Source organism: Anneissia japonica, unplaced genomic scaffold (genome assembly GCF_011630105.1).
Source record: "Anneissia japonica isolate Jap-2015-1 unplaced genomic scaffold, ASM1163010v1 scaffold65_len388318_cov190, whole genome shotgun sequence".
NCBI classification, from domain to species: domain Eukaryota; kingdom Metazoa; phylum Echinodermata; class Crinoidea; order Comatulida; family Comatulidae; genus Anneissia; species Anneissia japonica.
This window is the reverse complement of record NW_022729881.1, coordinates 17,916-41,928: the sequence shown is the minus strand read 5'-3', so window position 1 is coordinate 41,928 and position 24,013 is coordinate 17,916. Positions and strand designations below refer to the sequence as shown.

Genomic DNA, 24,013 nt, shown 5'->3' with positions numbered 1-24,013 from the left:
TTTGATGATTTATGTATATAATTTAACAGTGTTAACGGCTATCTTGATTTATATTACAGCATATGCAATTATTTGTTTCTAGCCGTACTTATTGTGTAATGGAGTGTATCTGGTGGTATTTGAATCTGCTTAACCATGAAGCCTCTGTGGTCTAATGGTTATGACGTTCGCCTTGACAGCGAGAAGTCGCAGGTTCGAGTCCCGCCAGAGGCATTTTATTACACAATTTCTTTATTCATACATTTACAGGACTACATTCGTTGAGAGCTATGCTACACGATGTATTATTATGTCCTTTATTCGAACACTGTATTTACCTTTCTTTGATGATTTCTGTATATAATTTAACAGTGTTAATGGCTATCTTGATTTATATGTATATATATGTATGTGTGTATACACATATATATATATACATACATATATATATATATACATAAATATACATACATTCATATATATACATATATACACATACATACATATATATACATATATATACATATATGCACATATATATACATATACGCACATATATATACATATACTTTTATACATATACATACACACATGTATATATATACATTTATATATATACATATACATACATGCATACACACATACATATACATACATATATAATATACATAATATATACATACATACATATACATATATACATACATTATATATACATACATATACATACATACATTATATATATACATATATAAATAAATATACATATACAGTTATACATATACAGTATATATATATATATATATATATATATACATATGCGTATATATACATACATATATATACATACATATACATACATATGCATACATATGCATACATACATATATACACCCATACACACATATATACACATATACACACATACATATACACATATTTATACACACATATATATACACATATATACACAAATATATATACATATATATACACATATATATACATATATAAATATATATATATATATATATATATATATACACAGTATTAAGTAGTATGAATACTTGCCCAATATGTTTTTAAATATGTACATTACTAGAAATAATATACTAGTACATTACTAGATTATAGGCAATGTTTTAATAATTTAATTTTATATAAATGGAGGAGGTACATGGAACACGCTGTGAAATCTAAACAAAATATCTCATTACTGGGCTATCCATCGACTGGTTATACCATGGTTGGAATGGAATGTAATCCATTGAAAATGAAAGGCACTTTTAATCATGCCTCATCAGTCAATAGGTACACGAACGATCTTCATCAATACCATATGGACAACGGCGTCTACTACAAGTCTAGGTAACGATGACAGTAGCCATCCCATGGTAAATCGCAAAAAAAGAAATCCACTCGGCCCCACATTAAATACGACTGTCGGCCTACATTTTATGTAATTAACATCTGATCTAATATATTATGTATACCTAGGCCTATGTGGTTGGCTACGGATAGCCAAGTGTAGAGTACGAAATGCTAAAATATTCATATGTAAAGGAAAATCATCCTAGAGCACTGCTGAAAAGCTACTGTCTCAATAGAACAAAAATTCCTTGTGGGACCTTGCTATAGTATCATGTATCTAACGGCAACGTCCTCGTCATCAACCACACCACAGTGCGGCAACACGAAATGTGCTGTACATACACTCATCGCTACTGACTGATTTGAATGTGTGGTTTAATACACAAAAAAGCAACTTGTACCTACATTTATTTCCTGTAGTATCTGATCTAGACTAGGGCATAGGCCTACCTACACACACGTACGTACCCAGCCAGCCTATTCGTCTTCGTCAGGCCAGCCTGCATTACAGTACATTGCACACATACACTCATCGCTACTAATTTGAATATTATGTGGTTTATTACACATAAAAGCAATTTGTAGCCTTCATTTCCTGTTATCTAATCTATTACACGCACGTACTACCCAGCCAGCCTATAGTTCGTCTTCCTCTAGCTCTAGGCCAGCCTGCATTACAGTACATTGTTTATCTCTCAGAGGAGAGACCACCCACCCTTGAAAGCACCACAAAACGGCTCATTCTTCGCTACCAACTAGACTCGTGCAGACGCCTTTATTAGCCGCAAAGGTTACCATTCCAGGCCGTGATTGTTTGATAAACACAATGTGGAATATACAGCCGATTTGTAATCTGATCAATGACGAACACGCTTTCATAGGAAACTCACCTTAGTGTTAAGAGGTATGATATAAAAACATACTGTTTCACATATTTCCCGACAATATTTTCGCAAAAACTCTTCATACTTTAAATTCCCCAGGCCTTATCTTCCATATTATTGCAAGATCGGCCTAATCGCGTCACAAACGAAGGAAGAGAAAGAAAAACAAATGACTTCAAAATTCGCTCAGAATCATCATATAAGCTCTCTCTCAGAGAGTGGGCTAAAAAACTTAATAACATTAATGATTTAGTCATTTAGAAACAAAACATGAAAAAAAAGGAAATAAATATTCAATTGTTTAAAGGTAAAAGAAATTTTTCAATTTGGAAGCCACTTGCTGTTTTAGTCTTTTTTAGATGTTTTGGATTTGATGACCATCTAATTGTTTAGACATGATTTCGATGATTTTGGTTTCAACTACCCTCTAATTACAGTAGAACCCCTATTAAGGGGATACCTTCAGGACCAAAAAAGTGTCCCTTATTAGGGACACTAACCAAAAACGCGAAATTGTCCCCTTAATAGGGGCCTTTAGTATGTTTTCATACAACGATGACATACATTCTGTATAATTTTATCTTTATTGACATAAGAATCAGCTAGGTAGAATTAGAACTATAATTTATAGCAACAATTTGCAATGCAAATACAATTCATTAAATTATAATATGAAATCAGCATAAATGTAATTAAAACAACAATAGTTTTATATGTTGTAGCAGCATTTTGGTGCAGCAGGAACGGTATGGTTTCCCAACCTCGAGGTTGGGTTTCAGTCCCTCGCTGTACTGTACATTTCGCTTGTATCCTGAGCAAGGCACTTTATCTGCATTGCTTCTCCTAATCACCTGTCTTGTCGGGCTCGTATGTAGACCATACAGGCCTGTATGGTACGTTATGCCCTCCAAATTTCATCAAACCATCGCTGCATTGGGTTCTCTCTACCCAAGAGTACATAGTAGGGTAGCCTACTCCTGCAATGTTTACCAGAAGTAACACTTAAATCATGAGGACACAATGACCAGGGAAAAAGAAGTGCTTTGTATCTACAAAGAAAAAGCGCTGTATAAATGATAAATAATAAATTAATAATAAAATTGTTGTACGACATTGTTGTACGACATTGTTGTACATGGCTTCCTAAGGATCGGATGCTGAATGTTCCATTATACATATTATTGTTTGCAATCTGTCTAATTTTGATGTGTTTTATGCCAATAATCCTCATCTATATCTTATGTCTTAGGTTGTTGTTATAGATCGTCCTCTCCTGAGGAACGAGACAATGAAGCCATTATTGAATCTATTACTTTTCTTGAATCTTTGCAGTCTCTTTATACTAGTCGGTGATTTCAATCTTCAAGTAGTTTGGGATTGGTTTGAATTAAATCATAATGGGCTAAATGCCCAATGTAAACTTTTCATTGATACCTTTAGTAGCGCTGGTTTTGAACGTATAAAAATGCAACCCACTAGGTATCATTGGAATGGTTGTATGACTGTTGGTAGCAATCCTGATCTTTTACTGACGAATAATATTGATTGTATTGATAGCTGTAAAGTACCCAAGGATTGGGGATGACTAATCTATTACTTAAGTTACCTAAATTTAAACCTAAGTTTGATAAACATAAAATTTATTGTTATGGCAAAACTAATGAAATATTATTGCATTCTCTTATTAACCATTCTCCATGGAATTTAGCATATGAAACTAGTGATATTATTGAGTCTTGGGATATATGGTCCAAATTATTTTGTAAATGTATTAATTCAGCCATCCCCAGTAAAATGGTAAAATGGAAACACAGAAAACCCTGGATCTCACCCGAAATTGTTTACTTGTCAAAAAAGAAAAGCACTTTGCTTAGGAAAGCCAAAAAATCTGGCAAATTACGCTGTTGGAAAAAATATAAAAAGTTTAGTAACCGACTACGGGTCATTACTCGCAATTCTATGTCGATTACTTAAATAACCTGCCTGTTACTGCCCATGGTAATCAATCAAAAACTATTTGGTCTCCATAAAGACAACGACGCACACTTGGTATGCCTTGTTTATTTAAGGATAATGAACAGCAGGCCCGTAGCCAGGTCATTTCAAGAAGGGGTTTTCTGGGCGTGGGGTCCAGGGGCCTGCCTAAAGGCCATGGTGAGGTCAGGGCGAAGCCCCCGAAGCCAGAGCAGCTTTTGTGTTTAATGGGTCTATATAATGTTATAAAAGCAGTTGTTTTGAAAAAGATCTATGTAATAAAAAGGTGGTAATACAGTATAATAAAATTAGAAAATATTTTCTGAGAATTGGCATGTTTAAATCACACCGAAAGATATAAAAAAAAAAACCTCATCGCATAATCAATAACAACAACACATTTATTATTATAAAACAAAAAATAGCTCTTCTTCTTCCTCCTCTTCCTATTCTTCTTCTACTACTTCTTCTTGACTCTCATTTTGTACACTGAAAATAATAGTACTATTTTACTAAAAAAGCACAAATATTGTCATTACTACTGACAGGGCCATCGTTAAATTAGGTCAGAGCCAAAAATATAGCATCATATTCAATACGTCATCTGACATCATGAGAACCTAACTTTAATTACAATTATTTGTTATATACTAGGCCTAATTCGAAATTATTATTTTAAGCCTTTAACATAATTCATACTGAATAATAATAGCTGAGATTTCATGCACATTTCAGAATTAATAATCGTTATTATCGTTATTGTCTACCAAATGAAATATGAATTACATGCATCTTTAGAAATACAATTTATACAATATTAATCTTGTTTTTATAGAGATAAATGTTCTATAAATTCTATCTTCCATAAAAAAAATAATAAATTCAGCACGTCTATTTTCATTCTAATCAATGATGTTTGTAAACGTGCACTGACGTCATCATCGAATCCCACACTTTCTACGGTAAAGCAGGCCTGCCTGCCTAGGTCCCAGGCCAATCAATAATAATTAACAAAATGTATTTTTTTTTAATATAGGCCTATGGCGCATCCTGTACATGCACTTCAACTTTCACAACAAAAGCCTAGGCCTATTACCTGTAGTACATCCTACTGTATTTAGGCCTATTCCTACACTACATGTAGCTTGCTGTCGTCGGGGTATAATTCTGTCTCTAAATAAACGAGGAGCGAACCTAGCTAGCCAACATCTAGGCTAGGTTAATTGATTTTGAAATCAATAACCCACCTTAAAGGAATCTGTCGTTTTCTTCTTTCATTCTACGACGTTTCATGATTCTTTATCACTAAAAATTAACAAACACTCGTTTTGACATACTCCATTCTGTAGTGTGTGTCTGCTGTTGAAAACAAGTCTAATTTTGTGACTGGCTATGATGACCGAGATGGACCATGTTGATTTATAAATAATATTTTGTTTGGGATGGAAAAAAGGAGAGGCAATTTCCCCAAAATGCTCCAACAGCACATAGTTTAGTGTGCGCGATGGACAGTATGGCTATGGAATTTACTAACCACACAATCCACAATCAGGTGATTTAAGTTGCAAAATTTTATCTGCATTTGGCGGATTAATATTACGTCACAAAACTTTAGCTTCGTTTGGTGGCACCATTTACTCTAGGTAGATGGTGACCGGTTTCGTTACCGGTTGGTACATTTCTTACAAACATTCAGCCAAAGGCCAGTGAAAGTTGAGATGGCAGCCGGGTTTTTATCGATGTTTGCCATCCTTATGTGTGCATCGTAAAGTCATAGTTTGCTGGAGTTTCGTTTAATTTAAATCTCCGAATGTAAATCTATGAATGTAGGCTTGTATCGCAGGTTACAATTTAAAAACAGGTGACCAAATAATGAATTAGGTGCTAAATTTTGATTTAGTGCTAAGTAAGTTAAAAACAGACATTCCGTCTGAGTGGGACACATTAAAAAAATTCGAGGGGGGTTCGCTAGAACCATAAAAACCCCCCTGGCTACGGGCCTGAACAGGTATATATAAATAAGTTCCAAGTTGCTGAAAATTTTAACTCGTTCTTTAAAAGATGCTTTAGTAATCCTACCACACCTAATATTGATTGGTCGGATACCAATGTCTGTGTCGGTGCTCACAACCAAATTGATGTTATTAACTTTACCCCTAATATTGTATATAAGGCTATTGGTAATCTGGAAAACAGTGCTCCTGGTCCCAATTTAATATCGGCTAAAATGCTTAAAACTGCATCGCAATTATTTTCTTATCATGTGTACTTGGTTTTATTAAAGGTTTCACTGGCCGATCTAAACTTTCACTTACTATGTATAATAGTCTATGTCTTCTCATATTAGTGTATGTGTCCCCAGTATGGAACCCTTATATATAATGTGATATTGTTAGGATTGAACACATTCACAGAGATTTCACTAGGTATTATTTTGGCCAGACTTGTTCTCTTAGGATTGGTGATATTGGATATATCTCCTATGAGGACCGGATGGCTGGATTGGGTTTTGTTACTCTAAAAAAAACCTCAGAAAGTCATCGATATGTGTTTTTTCTTTAAATTGTTAAACAGCCCAATTATTAACGTGTAAGTCAGTTTTCTTCCCTCTTCCAAGGGGTTACTGACTGTCACTCGTTCCATGCAGCTACACCATCTCTCCACTTCTTCCTGTCTTGTGCATCATACTCCTCCAAACCAATTTTTGCACTTTCTTTCTTCACCATATCTTTCCACACCATATCTTTCCACGTCACCTTTGGCCGCCCCCTTACTCTTCTACCTTCAACTTCTAGATGCCAGGCTCTTATTACTGGATCACCTTCGTCTTTTCTTAGCACATGACCCATCCATCTCAAGCAACTCCTCATAACAACCTCCACAATTGTTTCACTTAGACCTAGACGTTCCATAAGCTCCTTTGTGTTCCTTCTTTCTGCCAGCTTAACACCACACATTTTTCTTATCATTGATCTTTCTGTTCTCAAAATTCCCTCTTCAGTTGTCTTAATGTTCCATGTTTCGGCACCATACACCATTGCTGATCTTACACAGGCTTTATAAATCCTACCCTTTATTCCCAATGAGAACCTTCTGCCACACAGTACCATGGCCAGCTCATTGAACTTAGACCATCCAACCCTACTTCTCCATGCCACCGCAATTTCACAACCGCCTCCACTATTAAGTGTATCACCAAGATAACAAAAACGGTCCACTCTCCCAATCTCCTGCATTTGTTGTTCCACCACCTGGTCTTCAGCCTCATTACTCTTGTCTCTCTTACACTTCTTGCATTTAAAGCTCTCTGCCATTTTACTAGACACTTTCTTGACTCCAGCACATCTTGCATGAATCCACTTCTCACATAGTCCGCACTTGATGGAGTTACTCATATCTCTTTTCCCGCATACACCACATGGGTTTATTTTGGCCTCTTCTACCACCTGTGTTCCACCACTGGCTTCCAGCACTTTTGTCTTTACCATGTTAACATTCAGGCCTTTACTTTCAAAGGCCTCTTTCCACTTCCTGAAATCTTGCTCTAGCTGATCCATGACTCAGCCATCAACACCAGGTCATCTGCATATAATAGATTCCACAATGTGTCTTTCTTTATTGCTTCTGTCAGGACATCAATTACTGTTGCGAACAACAGTGGTGACAAGACTGAACCCTGGTGAAGACCTACTCCCACGCTAAAACTCTCTGAGAAGCCATTACCACATTTTATTTTTGTGTGAGCTTCTTCATACAGTACCATGACATATTTCACCAGACCTTCTGGAACCGTTCTTTTACGTGGTATTCTATCAAAAGCTTTCTCCAGATCTACGAAACACATAAACAGTTTTTTATCATGATGACATTCCTGCATCCTTCTCGCAATGAAGATAGCATCTACTGTACCCTTTCCTGGCATAAAATCAAACTGCATATCATCAATTTTGATAATATCTCGCAATCTCCTCTCCAAAACAAAAGGTTATTATGGACTGTATCATAGCCTGAAATAGGAACAATGTATCCTTGCCAATTTTAAAGTTCCTTAATTTTCTTAAAAAGGACATTCGTTGGTTTGCCTTCGCATAAAGTTTTGCAGTGTTAGCATTCCATGTTCAATACCTAAGTATTTATGTTCACTAGTGGTGCAAACATCATTTCTTTGATACTTTAGGTAACAGTTGCGTTTTGATTTTTCGAAAGTCGAATACAATTTCCTTAGTTTTTTTCACATTTATACTTAGGCAATTCCTATCACACAAATTAATTAAATTATCAACTTCAGCCCTATAAGTACTCCCATCATTGTTTGCAATTAAGCCTGTGATGTCATCAGCAAATTTGACTTGATTCACTATAATGTGAATAAAAATGGAGACAACACACAACCTTGTGGGGCACCAGTGCTTGAGACAATGGTATCCGATAGAATGTTATCAATTCTGACACACTGTGTTCTGTTTTTCAAGAAATCCCTGATCCATAAACATACAAAAGGATTTACTTTCATATCCATTAGCTTCTCAAGAAGTATTTTTACTTTCATTAAATTAAAAGCCGAAGAAAAATATATACATACTGCCTTGGTTTATCCAAACTTTCATAGATTGGATTAAGAGGGTGGTTATTGCATCATCAACGCCCCTATTACTACAGTACGCAAACTGATTATTGTCCACAAACGTTAAGGTTTCCTTAATCAATACATCTTTAAATAACTTCTCAAAGCACTTTGTAATAATTTGGGTAAGAGCAACAGGGCGGTAATCATTTAATACTTTCGGCTTAGAGACTTTGTTTATAGGCACTATTATTGAATGCTTCCACATACATGGAACATGGGAAGAGCTTAACAACCAATTAAATAATCTGCAAAAAAATGGGTGCAAGTTGTTTGTAACATGACTTTAGAACATTGCCAGTAAGCTTATCTGAACTTGCTGCCCTTTTTGACTTGAGACATTTAAGTACTTTCTCAACTGAAAGCAAATCAAAATCAGGTGCCTCAAATTTAGTTGTATTTGACTCTAAGCTAAGTTTAATATCAACATCATCAATTTGGTCATCACTATCAAATCTGTTTAAAAATATATTTAGTTTATTAGCAAAGTCCAATGGTCGGGATCCTGATGGAGCTACCGTTGGGTTATTCCTTTTCAGGTTTCCATTTACTTTCTTCAATCCATTTCAGGCTTGCTTGGGGTTGCCACTATCAAAATCATTCTTAACTTCCTCACCAAATTTGCATTGAGCATCACGAATTTGTTGTTTTATTAGCTTCTGGATACGCTTCTTTTCCGTGACATCATTATTACGAATTGCTTGTTGTTTTTGCTGTAGTGTAAAAGTTCTCTAATCTCCTTGGTGACCCTCGGTTTTGCTTTTAGGATAAATTTTGATTTCCTTCTTTCAATGATGCTAGATTCACAAAAGTTAAAGTATTCTACAATTGTTTCCATCGTAACATCGATAGAATCAGACGAATACCTTTGAATAAATTCAACTGGTTTCATAAATATTTTGTTAATGATTTTCTTTTATTTAACCTGCAACGTTTCAGATGCACTTCGGCTATCCTTTCTCAAGCATTGATTCTAACGTTGGTCAACATATACGCAGTGTAGTACGCCCTCAATCAAATAATCAAATCTCTTTCCTTGATGCTTTGATTACAGTAAATATTGATGGCAGTCTATCTATGTCTGTTTTTAGGAAGTTAACACGCACGGACCAGTACCTTCAATTCACTTCAAACCACAGTGTGATTAACACATTGTATGATAGGTGTGAAACCTTATGTCCAAGGTGTCACGAAAGAATCTCAAGAGCTCTGAGGCAACACAATATCAATTGTTTCATAAAACCGAATAACAAGCAAAAAGAATTTTTAGTCAAGCCTAAAGATAAGATTCCGAAAGAGGAAAGGTGCGGAACTGTGTATTAAAGTTCTATGTTTAAATTGTGAGAGGACCTATACTGGAGAACGGTAGACCACTAAAAACAAGAATTAAAGAACATAAGATAGATGTGAAAAAATACATGCCAGATATCCGCACCAAAACAGCAAGAGCCTCTACATCTACCGAACCTCATAAATCAGCTTTTACAGATCATGCCATTCATTTCAATCACATCCAAGATTGGGACAACATAAATGTTCTTGATAGTGAATTTAAGGTCTTCCAAAGACAAGTTAAAGAAAGCATTATAATAGAGAAAAAGATAGAATCAGAGTCGACAAGGCAGCTTTTGAGTTCTTCTATACCAAAAGTGATTACATCCAGATCTTTCATAAAATTCAATAAACATACCTTTATAAACAATACTTGAAGATACCAACTGGGATCAGATAAAAGAGTTTATTGACGTAAACCAAGCATTTGGATTCAATTGAAAGAACTGTTTAATCACGTCTGTGATCGAAATGCACCCTTAAAGTATAATTAAAATGATGCTTTTTAAGTTGCTGATTATTGAAGTATTACATATGTTTAACAAATGAGTGGTAATAAAATATTTAATTTTTGGTTTATAAATATTAAAAATGACAGTTTAAAATATTAGTATAAGCCCCATCCACTGGAGATGTTCACTGAAGTGTGAGTAGAGCTGATGACGTAGACTCGGTATAACAATCACAGCCATCCTGTTTATGTAATACAAACATCGTATAGTGCGACATATGAAAGAGGTTCAGTTGGGAAGTACTGATCTAAAGAAGGAAGCAAAGAAATGGAGCAGCTTTATCAATTTGAGCCACTAGAAAGCGAATTTGAAGGAGAAAGAGTTGAAGACCATGATTTGTTTAGAAAAACAAAATCGATTGGGCAACACTAACGAATTTTGAGCACTATACTAAATACTGTCCTACTCCAGGCCCACGGACTAGGCCTAAGCAGAGTACTCGTCAGCGTACGATGGTTAATATTATTAGTAATAATATACATTGTAAGTCTAAATTAGCTTACAGTATGTATATTAAAGCTTATTTAGCAAAATTTTTACATAATTACAATGTAAAGTACGAAGCTGAAATTTGATGTATTGTACACGGCCTAGGCCTTTGATGATGATAGCAAACAAAGCCGATTCGGCGATCATCATCACGTCACATTGTAAATTGAATGGTTGTTTTTCATGTTATCGACTACAATAAAAAGCTAAATTTATTATGTTGGTTGTTATTATGTTGATATACAACTGTGTGTACTCATTAATAATACTGTCAGGCCCCGAAATTGGTATAAGAGGACCAAGGCAAAAATTGCCAACGTAAATTTGACATTCCTCGGCAGTTTTTGTATTTTGAGTTTCAGCAGGTTTCAGACAGCATATGATTGTACACATAAATTCGTGGTTTACGAAAATAAAATCTTTCCAAAATTGTAAGTGTATTTGTACTCTTGAACCAGGAAGCGGGTCACGACAGCAAGCTTGACTTTTGTGTTTATGTATAATTTTACTGTTTTATTAATAAAAGTAATTAACTTGGTACATATGTCTGTATTTCAATCATTAAAAAATTATTAAATCATTGTTAAACTTATATAGGCCTATAATTAATGAGCTAGAAATATTTGTACTCTTTTCACTCAACTCGTGTCACACTTGAAGACGACGGTGTACTGTGTATGAGGCCTACGTCAAAAACATGCAGCAATTCCCTCCAAACCGTTAAATCGGGTTGAGTCGGCCCCGATCGAGCGTCGGTGAAGAACATCTGAAGAAAGACCACGTTGTAGCGAACAAGTGATCGGCAGTGACGGCGCCAGGACCTGCCCGACGAAGGGGCTAATGGCCCCCGGTGAAGCCACGGATATTTGACAAATTATGACAAATTTTTATTACTTATTTGATAGGCATCGAGCTACTATAATATGATTTCATGTAGGCCATGTTTTCTAATGTCGAAATCAGCTTCCAAAAACAATTATTTTGATAAAACAAGAAACAAAGAGTATGCAATGTAACCATCAAATTTATTTTCAAATCCTCATTCTTGAAAGGTAAATTCTACATTTTGGAAATTTTGCATGAAATCTGTCAACCACGCTGTTAAGCTCGCTCACGATGTATTTCAAGCATCATGAGGCTATCCAAACGAGCATTTTTACATAGCAGAACGCAAATTATTTTTAATTAGTCTCATTGAACTATTATTTCTTCATAGCAGAACGCAAATTATTTTTAATTAGTCTCATTGAACTATTATTATTATTATTATTATTATTGTAATGAAAAGTTAACACAAATAGTTAAATTAAATAATTGTTTTTATTTGTTTATTCACCGACAAAATTTACTCGTCTACCCCTAAGGGGGGTTCTATAGCCCAGCTGGGGGGCAGCCCCAGCGCACCTCTGGCACCACCACTGGTGATCCGCCATACGAACGAAGTATGCTTTGAAGCAAGAGAAGTAAACAACCTCCTCCGTCATAATATACCATGAAATATGTGTGTATATATTTTTTTTAAGATACTGTAATTAAACCCCTAATCATCACTAATATTAAGTCAAAACAAATTTGTGCCGAGCGGCCCAATCGAGCGAAGAACATTGAGAAAGACGTAGAGAGCATGTGATCCACCTTACTGCGACGTATTCTAGCAAAAAGTAAACAGTAATATGAATGTATTTTGTGTAGGATATTTAATCATCATGAATAAAGTAAGTCAAAACAAATAGTTTTAATGTTTTATTTAAAAACATTTGCTGTATGTGTAGCAAGTACGGGTGGTATGGGGTGGATGCAGAGAATGGGGCCTAGCTAGGTCTAGGCCTACTCGCATCCTCGCATAACGTGATACTGACGCTATTTTTGAGGGCTGCTAATATGTTTTGAATGTTTATTTAAAAATTATACTCTCCGAATTTCCAGCGTATGATTCCCCTAGGCCTTAACTGAGAATATCGTAAACCCGTTTATACATTTTTTTTTGCGAATATCAATAATAATATTTTTTGAAGGAAGACGATTCCATAAAGAATATAAAAAGAAGAAGTTTTATTTGTTTTTAAGGCGGAGGTTGCGATTAGATTCTGGAAAAAAAAACATAGGCCTATTAGGCGTATGTATCTATTCTTTAAATTTTATTAGCCCGTATTACCGGTGTTCGTAAAATAACTTACATCTTAAAACTAACTCGCTAATTGTTAGCCTGACAATAGAGAGAACGGGCATGCCGCGGATTACGTAATACTTTACCTTTAGAATAAACAATTTTTCTGATGTACTCGCTGTCCAACGTGGACCGCGCACAGGGAGTTCCGACTTTTAACAAGAAGTAGATGCTAAACAATGACATAATGGACCATTCGCAGAATATGTACGCTCGAATTTTCCACGAATATTTTCCGCAGAAATTACGCGATTAATGGCAGTAGATTTCTGGATGGTACTGTATATGTGCTAAGTGCACTCCCATTGACCATATCAGCTCTTGGATAGTTAGTTGGTCAAGACATTCAAGGCAAACACCACCACCTCTTTCTACCATTCTGATAACCTCTTTCTACCATTCTTCTGATAAGAATGATAATTCACTATCTGGAAAAGTGTCATTTAGCCATGTTTTAGTTAAGGAACAACATTTAAATAATTTGTAAACATATGACAGCTCAGTTCCATGTCCCCATCTTATTTTTAAGCTCCTAACATTTTGCTAGTACACATTTAAGACATGCATCCTGCTTTTTTCTGCTACTTGAAACATTAGATCCAGGCCAATACCTACGCATAATTATCTGGACATGAAATGTACGTACAAATATGAAATAGCTTTCCCAAGAAATAGGTTTTCACACCGGCCACACAATCCGAGCGTTACTAGCTTGGATGTAACAGAGCTGAGTAAGTAAACAATGTAGTAAAGCTGAAACTTGGGATAGCATGTTAAAAATCCAGTCATTGGCCTCTTGAACAGGATCACCATGCATATTGCAGTATAAGAGTGCATTCCTGCTACACATTCTGGCCTAGCTTATCACATAAATTTTCAGCATTCCAATTAAAAAATGTTGGACTGAAATTCTTCTAAATTAGTCGTATCAGTGTACCATTGTGTTGTATCTGCATCAAAAGAATGTCTGGCATTGGAAAGAAAAAAAAATAGTAAAAGAAAACAGTCAGTACTGCACACCATCCAGCAGCAAAATGTATGTTTATGTGTATTTGAAAACATTTTTTGGTTTTACGATACCTTTAAAAAAAATGTTTATGCCTAACTAGTTTTAAAAATATAATTTTTAAGACACTGAAGTGAAATTATACTGTAGTACAACATCTATTACGTGTCCTGTTATGTGGTAAACACATGGTCAAATTTCAGTCATTGGCCTCTTGAACAGGATCACCATGCATATTGCAGTGTAAGAGTGCATTCCTGCTGCACATTCTGGCCTAGCTTATCACATAAATTTTCAGCATTCCAATTAAAAAATGTTGGACTGAAATTCTTCTAAATTAGTCGTATCAGTGTACCATTGTGTTGTATCTGCATCAAAAGAATGTCTGGCATTGGAAAGAAAAAGAAACAGTAAAAGAAAACAGCCAGTACTGCACACCATCCAGCAGCAACATGTATGTTTATGTGTATTTGAAAACATTATATGTTTTACGATACCTTTAAAAAAAATGTTTATGCCTTATAGTTTAAAAAATATAATTTCTAAGACACTGAAGTGAAATTATACTGTAGTACAACATCTGTTACGTGTCCTGTTATGTGGTAAACACATGGTCAAATTACTGGCAGTGATGTGTTTTGCACACAATTTTACTCTGTGGGAATAATGTGTTATGTTGTAAACAAAAACAATGGCATAAAAACACCTATCCATACAAACACTAACAATGTAATGTAAAGTTCTTTCGCTGACAAGGAAGAAAAAACCGTCACATTGTTTGGCAAATCGCTAGAAGTTGTCCAACATTTGAAACTGCTTGGCGTATTTTTTTCTCATGATTTGTCTGGGAATGAACACTTAGCCAATGTGTCTACCAACTGCAACCAGGTTGGTGCATTTTCAGTAATAAAAAGGGAAACATGCATTTGACTGTGTATCTGACTGCATATCTGCCTATTTCGAATAACATTTTTTTATATTTCTAAAAATTCTTTTAATGCCAACATTAAAAGTACCATTTTCGTGCAGCTAGAAGTGTCATATTCTAAAATTTTCCACCTGAGCCTTAAACAAGAAGGTGGGGCCGATAGCTCCAAACAAGATGGTGGGGCTGATAGCCCCTGTAGTAAATTACCATTCCTTGCCTTAGTGTAACATATTTAATACATAGAACATTCTAGAATTACATTTATGTGATCAAACAAACAGTGTAAACCACATTTGTAATTACAGGAACACAAAAGACCGTGTAGAATCCAAGAGAAATGTTTGGAAGGTTCTCAATACTGAAGTACTGTAGGAACAAAAAGCTTATTTGTTAATTATGATGTAATGTGATTAAAGTTGAAACTTAGGTAATATATTATGCTCTGGAATTCTATGATTCACATATATAAGATAACAGGTTTTTCTTTCTGGAGCTATTTATTTGAATTGGATGTTAATGTGAATGTTATTGGTGTTATTTTTGAGACCGGATTCTTTTTGGAATTTACATGGAATAAAAGTTTATTTGAGAGTTGTGTTACAACATTGTGAAATGTTATATGTCAAAGAAGAGATTAGTTGTCATTTCTTAACCGCTCAGAAATATGTCAAGTAAAAATTCATGACAGCCTTAAACAAGAAGGTGGGGCTGAGATGCGTGTACTCTCAAACTGCGTACCCCACACCCCCCTCCCCTTTACACAAATTCCTGGATCCACCCCTGTATACAACAAATAATTTAAATATTCCTGGCTTAACACAAACTACCTTCAAAATATTCGTTAAATCATTGTAATTAAAATATTACCTCTCCATAATCATCAAATTGTTTTCCAAATGATTTTTTGGCAGTTCCTCCATAGCCAAATCCATGCATATCAGTGCCTAATGAAAGAACAAAAATGATAACTGAATAAAATGGTTTAATTGGTATGAACACTGAATGAGGAAAAAACAGAGAAAATCTCATAGTTTTTATTTTTGATTTTACAATATTTGTTCCATAATTGTAGACATTTTCTTTACTTGCTCTTTTTCTATAATTATCGTGTTCCCACATAAAGTAGTATAAAATTTTAGTGAGCCAAGGGCTATCTTTATTTCACACCCGTTTATTCTTTAAAGGTGCGTTTTCATAACAATTTGTAAAGACTTGTCTTCAAAAAATTTAAGAGCATCATTTACATTTGAATAAAAACTTATTTCATACCAGTTTATATTAACATATCAATGAGTAGTTCTTCCTGAACTATAATTTTTTTCATTTTTTTTTTTTTTTGTGTTTTGTTTTTTCATCTTTACCAATAATAGTCATAAACTGCAGAATGATCATTCATTTTTTATTTGGAAATGATGTGTAGATATGATCTATTAAGGCCCTGCTTTGTTTAGTTATTTTTGTCGGTTCATTTATAATTTGCATTAAAAAGTGATTATTGGTGATTGAGCAAGTAGGATTTTGTGAAAGCATGTCAAAATTTACATCACTTCTTAGGTTACAAACAAAAATAATAATATCAATTGAATTATTACTTATTATATATCTAATTTCATCAAAATTACTTGGAAAGAAACTATATTTAAACCTAGAATACTTAATACTATATTATTAAATACTTTGCAATTTCCTGTTAATAATTGCTTATTGTTTAAAGTTTCTTCTGTTTTTGAGTTCTTCAGTCCTGTTAAGTGTTTATTTTATTGTTTAAAGTTCCTTCAGTTCTTGAGTTTACATTGTTTGTAAAAAATTGCTGTGTTAGTTGCCACCTCTACCCCCACCCAATAATACAAATGTAGTTCATTACTTCTAATTATTCTCAATATTTGTCCAATCCATTATCTTATTTAGTGAATACTGTAAAGTAATATTGCGGGAATGTGACCAGCTTTCATTTCAGATATACGCTGGCAACAATGCAGTAATATTACTAGGTCTATAATGGAAGGCTGCGTAACCCTAATGCCGCAATTACAGATGTCCAAAAAGGGGGCCCCGATCGAGACAACACTGAATAACTTTAGAGGCGTTTTGGGCGATCAATAATTTCTTTTTATTGACTTTCCAAAAGAAGGGGGAGGGGGCAGCCCAACCAAATGAATCTGCCCGTGCAAACCTTTTGATACAAAAGGCAATGCTGGGAAGATTACCGCAATATTGCAGTAAAGCATTTCTGTATGAAAGTGGCTAAAGCGAAGGAGAGAAAAAAGAGAGGTGGGACAGAGGAGGAGGGTAGTGTAAATAAAACAATGATTGAGAAAAGACCAAAAATATTTTAAAATTATTTGAAAATACTATTCTTTGATACCATGGTTCTTACCAAGTTGTAATTTAGCTTCAGATGTTGACCATCCAACTCGACATAAACCTTCATCAGTCACTGTTGCTTCAAAGTAGTATTTACCTGCAAAAAAAAAAACATTTACAAGAAATACATATTAATTCATTTGAATAAAAGGATGAAATGTACCTTTATTAATGCAACTCCTATATTTTTTTATTTTCTATTTCTTTTTCAAAGAAAATAATATAATTAATGCCAAAATATCATTTTGTTCTATCTTTTCAATATTATTAATGAATGACTAAAATAGAAAAAAAATTATTTAAAAAACAAAACAAAGTTCCTTAATTAAAATTTCTGTAGCATTTTTAAAAACATTTGAAGTAAAATTGATGCATAAATTAATTGTAGCAAAAAAAAATAAATAAAAAAACACAGTTTTATTTTCTTTTCAAAAATCCTTAGTAGGAAAAAACTTAAATAATATACTTTCAAAAATATACGATCGTTAGCATGTCGTGTGCAGGCAATGATCACAAACTGCTTCAAAACTAAACTGCCAATGCATGTCCATGCGCATGCATATAGTCAATGTCATTCAATTGGAAATATAATTGGTGTTCAGATGAGGTGCAACATATCTATGTTTGGGCACTTTCCCTTTGATGTATTGTAATAAATTACCATTCCTTGCCTTACATTAATACATAGAACATTCTAGAATAATATTTAATTGATCAAAGAAACAGTGAAAACCACAGTGGTAATTTTAGGAGAACATGACACCATGTAGAATCCAAGAGTAATATATGGAAGCTTCTAGAATCTTGCGGTACTATAGAGGCAAATAAGCCTAATTGGTTAATTATAATGCAATATAGAATGATCTTGAATGCTCTGGAATAGTGCAGCTACTGTAGGGTATATAAGCTGACAGTTTTATCTGTCAGCTCTTTTTGAAACACATGCTTATGTGAATGTTATTGTATTATTTTGATACCGGATTCTTGTTGGAGAATAAAAGTGTTTTTTTTTTGTTTTTTTTTTTGAGTTGTGTTGCAACTTTGTGAGCTGTGTTTTATATTTTATATGTCAAAGAGGGATTCCTAGTCATTTCTATACCGCTCGGAAATACGTGAAGTAGGAATTCATGACAGTATATTGATTGATAACATATATTGATGTATTGCTAATTTTTTTATATTTTTGAAGTTTTGAGTGTTAGAAATAAAAATTAATATATACATAGTTTCAGTCTTCCATTCTTGTTTTAATATCACGATTATATAATTGGTCAAATTATGAGAGAAAATGGTTGAAATATCTGTTCACTATAGTATACTTGTTAAAATAAAAATTTTTTAAATATCAAGTTTTGACAAACAATGACAACTTTTTGTGGTTTTTCCCCAAAAACGCACCTAAAACAACAAGGCACAAAAACATGTTTTGTATCAATAGATAGACAATTTTATAAGCTTTCATATGATGTGCAATGTAATTGTATTTGGTATATTACACATATTCTATATTCCCGATTACTATTTCATAGTATAATTGACCGGAAATGACCTTTATTAACAGCCTCTGATTCATTATTCCAGCAGACATGTCTTGTCAGACAAGCAGTTCCAAAACCTACATAGAATGACCTTTCCAAAAATACCAATTGAACATGTGGTCATTTTCTGCAAATAAATGGTCCCTGGCTACTGGATTATTATTACATTTATGGCCAATAACACTTAATTGTTAATACTATAGTTACATTTCATTCTTTCATTCAATTTAAATTTAGCATGCTCTGCTGCCTTCCCTTTCTCTTCTTTCACAAGCCATTCAACTTTTCTTGTAGAAGCGGGGTCTTGCGCTCCTCAAATTAAGTTCTGATGCTTGATTGAGCCGATTTACTCATTTTGGCAACACCAACCCATTAAAGAAATAGGCCCAATCGCCATCTTTAATTTGTTGCTAAACAAAGACGACGAAGAATGGCGGCGTATTATGCATTAAAAGGCATGGTTTTTTATACTAAAATGCTAAAATTCTAGTTGAAGATGCAACATAAGATATTGTTAGGAGCACACAGTAGCAAAAAATATGATTTTTGAAGTACAAGTACATTTCGAATATTGTACAAACAAATCTGTTTTATGAATGACCATTTTCCTTGTAGTCAAAGCATTGACTTGCCAAGCAGTTTTTAAAGCAAAGTCGTTAAAAAAAAATCCATCAGTTAAGTATCTAATCAAGCTGATTTTCCCTGGCGTTTGTCCTACCACCCTGACCGGGACTGTTGTAGGGCCTGAGGAGAACCCCTGTAGAAACATACAGTACCTTTATTCTAATATTGACCCTCCCCCCAAAGTTGATGCCCCTGATTCTTATTGCTCTATTGAGTACTTATCACCCACCTGGTAGATCTGTCCATATGATGGGAATACCTACATAATTTACTAAATAATAATACTAAAAAATATACTAGCAGTCTGTTATTTGAAAATCTAAAGTATTCACCTAGCTTAATTCAAAAGACATTAATAAGTTTACTAAATAATGCATAGCATATTGTACAATGTGTCCCTGTGTATTGATAACACATGTTAATTTATTTAGGCTACATCTTTTTATAGGCTATGTATTTCACAATATCCGTCAACTCGTAAATATAATAGGTGCACATTCATTGTTATTCATATTGCATTATATACGGTAATATAATTTTGTTCCTGTTTCTTGCATTTCCATTTATTCATGGAGGAATATGCATACTGTATCCCATACATAACACATGTTTTATATAATTAGCATGCTGCCATTATTTTATAGCAAAATGTTGGGTTTTTATAGTTTTAATCTTTACTAAAAACGGCTGTCTTTTTCTGAGATACACATAGTAAGTTTTAAACAGTGATTTTTATTTTGACTTTTTACTACTAATTTTAAATTGTTAATATCTTAACGTATTTATCGTCATTGCCAAGTTGTTGTTGTGTTGTTGTGATTTTTAATGTAATTTTATCCTTCTTAACCAAGACTGTTGCAAAGGAAAAACAAATTCCTATTTTAAAATGTACAATAAAGTGTTGTTGAATCTAGAATCTTTTTTTAGGTATTTCACAACATCAGTCAACTTATTATTCATATTGCATTATATAATGTGTTTCTTGCACTTTATTTATTCATTCATTGAGGAATAAGCATCTCATTTCATATATTTATGAAATTGATAAGAAATTTTGAACAATTTATTTTTATATAATTTTTGCAATACACTGTGTTTCATATTATTTAAAAAACTAATTGTGAATTGGTCATTTTTAGATATAGCATTCTTAACTTGAATGATGACTGCACTCTCGAAAAAGGACCCATCGGAACCCAGTTTCACCACTCTGAAGTGGCAGGTTCGAGGGAGGTCCCAGCCGGCCCCCTCCAAATTTGAATGTGCAGGTTATGTTTGATTGCGTCAGAGAAAGTAGAATTTGGCTTAAAAACGATATTGAGTTGCACATTATTGGTCCGGCCAAAACCGGACAAGCTGAACCGCTTCCAACGCCCTTGGAAATAAATAGAGATGGTTAAAATCAAATGTAAGGAAAACAGCCACACATTCCAATTCTCTATAACCACAACACAACCTCCACAACTATCGCCACATTACTGAACTTAAACTAATACTTAATCACTAAACCCACATCACAGGCCTGAATAAAGACAATGATTTTTTATCCGTGATCATAACTTCCACAAATTATAATACTGATATATAATTTGAAGAACACACATGGATTTACAACGACTTGCTGTGTAGCAGCAAGTAAAAGAATAGAAGACGTATGCTTCATTAATCTTTGGATAATGCAATTTAAAAACTGTAGAACAAGGTTACTTAATTTGGATCCAAACAAGTCATACAGTATATCTTTAATTGTATTATTACCTCGTTTACAAACACCCTTGTTTGATCTTGTTCCTTGCCATGATTGTTGTTCTCTGCTCTGACACAGAAGACCTTCCTCATCAATTGCTGAAAAAAACAAACACCACTATTAGTAATATAACTATAAGCTTTATTTAAAACACAGAAAACTTGGCTCAACAAACAGTTGTTATCCTGCAAGGCTGTGAACATATGCAAGGTATAGAGACAATAATTTAAAAATAACTATCGAAGCCAACAAAAAGTCAGTCGACTACCTAGACGTAACACTGGATCTAAGAACCGGTACTTTCCGACCCTATACTAAGCCAAACAACACACCACTTTACGTCCACCGCGACAGCAACCACCCACCGTTGATAATCCAGAATATCCCGCCAGCCATTAATAAACATCTCTCGAATATCTCATCAGACGAAGAGTCGTTCAGCAAAGCTACACAACCTTACCAGGAAGCCTTTAAGTGCAGCGGGTACGATTACCAACTAAAGTTCAACCCTGAACCCCCAGCAAAGAAGAGATCGCGGACAAGAAATGTCATTTGGTTTAACCCGCCCTACAGCAGAAATGTAGCCACCAACGTTGGGAAAAAGTTCCTGCAATTAATAGAAGAACGTTTTCCACGAGACCACAAACTTAATAAAATATTTAACAAAAACACTTTAAAACTAAGCTACAGCTGTATGCCCAATGTAAAAAGTGTAATTAACAATCACAATAAAATAGTACTGTCCAATGAAAAAACCAAAGCTGTGGACACTAACATAAATGCGTGTAACTGCCGTGTAAAATGTGAATGCCCACTACCCGGCAAGTGTTTAACCGAAGGCATAGTAGTATACCAAGCAACTGTAACAAGAGAGGACAGAAACAAGCACGAGACATACATAGGCTTAACTGAAAATCAGTTCAAAACTAGATTTAGAAATCATATGACTTCATTCCGAAATGTAAATAAGAGAAACAGCACAGAGTTAAGTAAATATATCTGGTCCCTTAAAGAATCTAACTTAGAATTTACTGTTAAGTGGAGAATTATGAAACGCTGAAAGCCATATTCAAACACGACTAAGCGCTGTAATCTTTGTTTATGAAAAGTATTTAATTATATGTCATCCAGAACTATGCTCACTCAATAGCAAGAATGAGTTAGTGTCAACTTGTCGTCATAGAAAGAAATATTTAATTAGCAACAGATATACAACAGTGAACAATAGGCCTATAACATAATAAATGGTCCGACTCCCTGATTAGCCATATAAATTATACCGCGTTCACATGTCTTGGGTCGCTCGCGGGCGAACGATCGGCTCGCGAGCCGGGCCTTCATGTGAACAACCGCTCAAGAGCGGTTTTTGTTGTGGGTGACCCACGACAAGCCGCTCGCGAGCGGCTCTCGATGCAGCTCGCTCTTGATCCATGTGAACAGCCGCTTGCAAGCAGGTCGCCAGCGAGCTGTGACCTCTTTTGTGTGAAAGCCAATCAGATACAAGTATCTCCCCGGGGTCAAAGTAACGGAGAAAAGTGTGACTTCACGTTTCCTGGTTACCGGTTTCGCTGGGCCAAACAAACCTTGATCGGCCATTTTTTTTTTGCTTTTGTTTCACAGTGCACTGAGTTTTGTAGTACAGTATTTGATATCGCTATTTCCGTAACTTACATTGTATAATCCAGTTTTATTTTGGGAAGACACTAATACTAAATAATCTATTTACCATATATCGTAAGTGCATCTTCATTTTCGAATCATAAGTTACAAAAATTATCATTTTAATATCTTCCGGAGCGTAGGTCTAGGCGTCGGTACACCGCGATACGTACGTCATATCATGACTTAATTGTTTGTAGAAAAAATGTACGAGACAATATCCACGAGTAATATTACTTTTAAGTTAGTTGTTATGTAATTAAGTAACTTTCAAGTCTACATAAATGGTAAATACCACGCCATTCGTAACTCTACTTCAGCCAACGTCAAGAGAGGCCTAGGCCTCACTAGTAGAGGCCTGTATGTATTTCAGTGAGCATCCCTGTTGGGATCGGCGGTGCGGTGCTAGCCCACTGTTTAGGCCTAGCTGTAGCCTGTATACGTAGTATTGAATTTTATCTCCTATTTTTCTAAATATACACAACAGTTTAATATATTTATCATTATATTTTTCTGCAGATAGAGTAAGCAGTCAGCGCAGGGATTGTGTCCAGAAAATGGTCCACTATTTTGTTCCTCAGATTGCAATCATCAGTGTCAGATGTAAACCATTTTAGATTCTCCTGAAGACCTAATAGAGAAAAAGGATGGATAAAGCCGGCCCGATTCAGATTAATGTTACTTACAGTAGTACAGTAGAACCTCGATTTTACGTACGGTACGGGACCAGAGGGCGTACGTAAATCGGGGGATTCGTAAAATAGAGGTTGGGTTAAATTTGTGGTAACCTTTGACCTAATACGTACGTAACGCTC

The 24,013-nt window shown here is 34.6% G+C and overlaps 1 protein-coding gene across 1 annotated transcript in view; it reads right to left on the bottom strand.

Moving 5' to 3' along the window:
• The window catches only part of LOC117114743 (ATP-dependent RNA helicase DDX1-like), a 105,687-nt gene that overhangs the window by 70,359 nt on the left and 11,315 nt on the right, over positions 1–24,013 (bottom strand). Inside the window, exons 4-6 of the mRNA XM_033258434.1 lie at positions 21,551–21,637; positions 17,644–17,727; positions 16,134–16,210 (exon numbers count right to left, since the gene is read on the bottom strand). Of these exons, the coding sequence (XP_033114325.1) occupies positions 16,134–16,210; positions 17,644–17,727; positions 21,551–21,637 (248 nt within the window). The remainder of the gene's footprint in view (positions 1–16,133; positions 16,211–17,643; positions 17,728–21,550; positions 21,638–24,013) is intronic.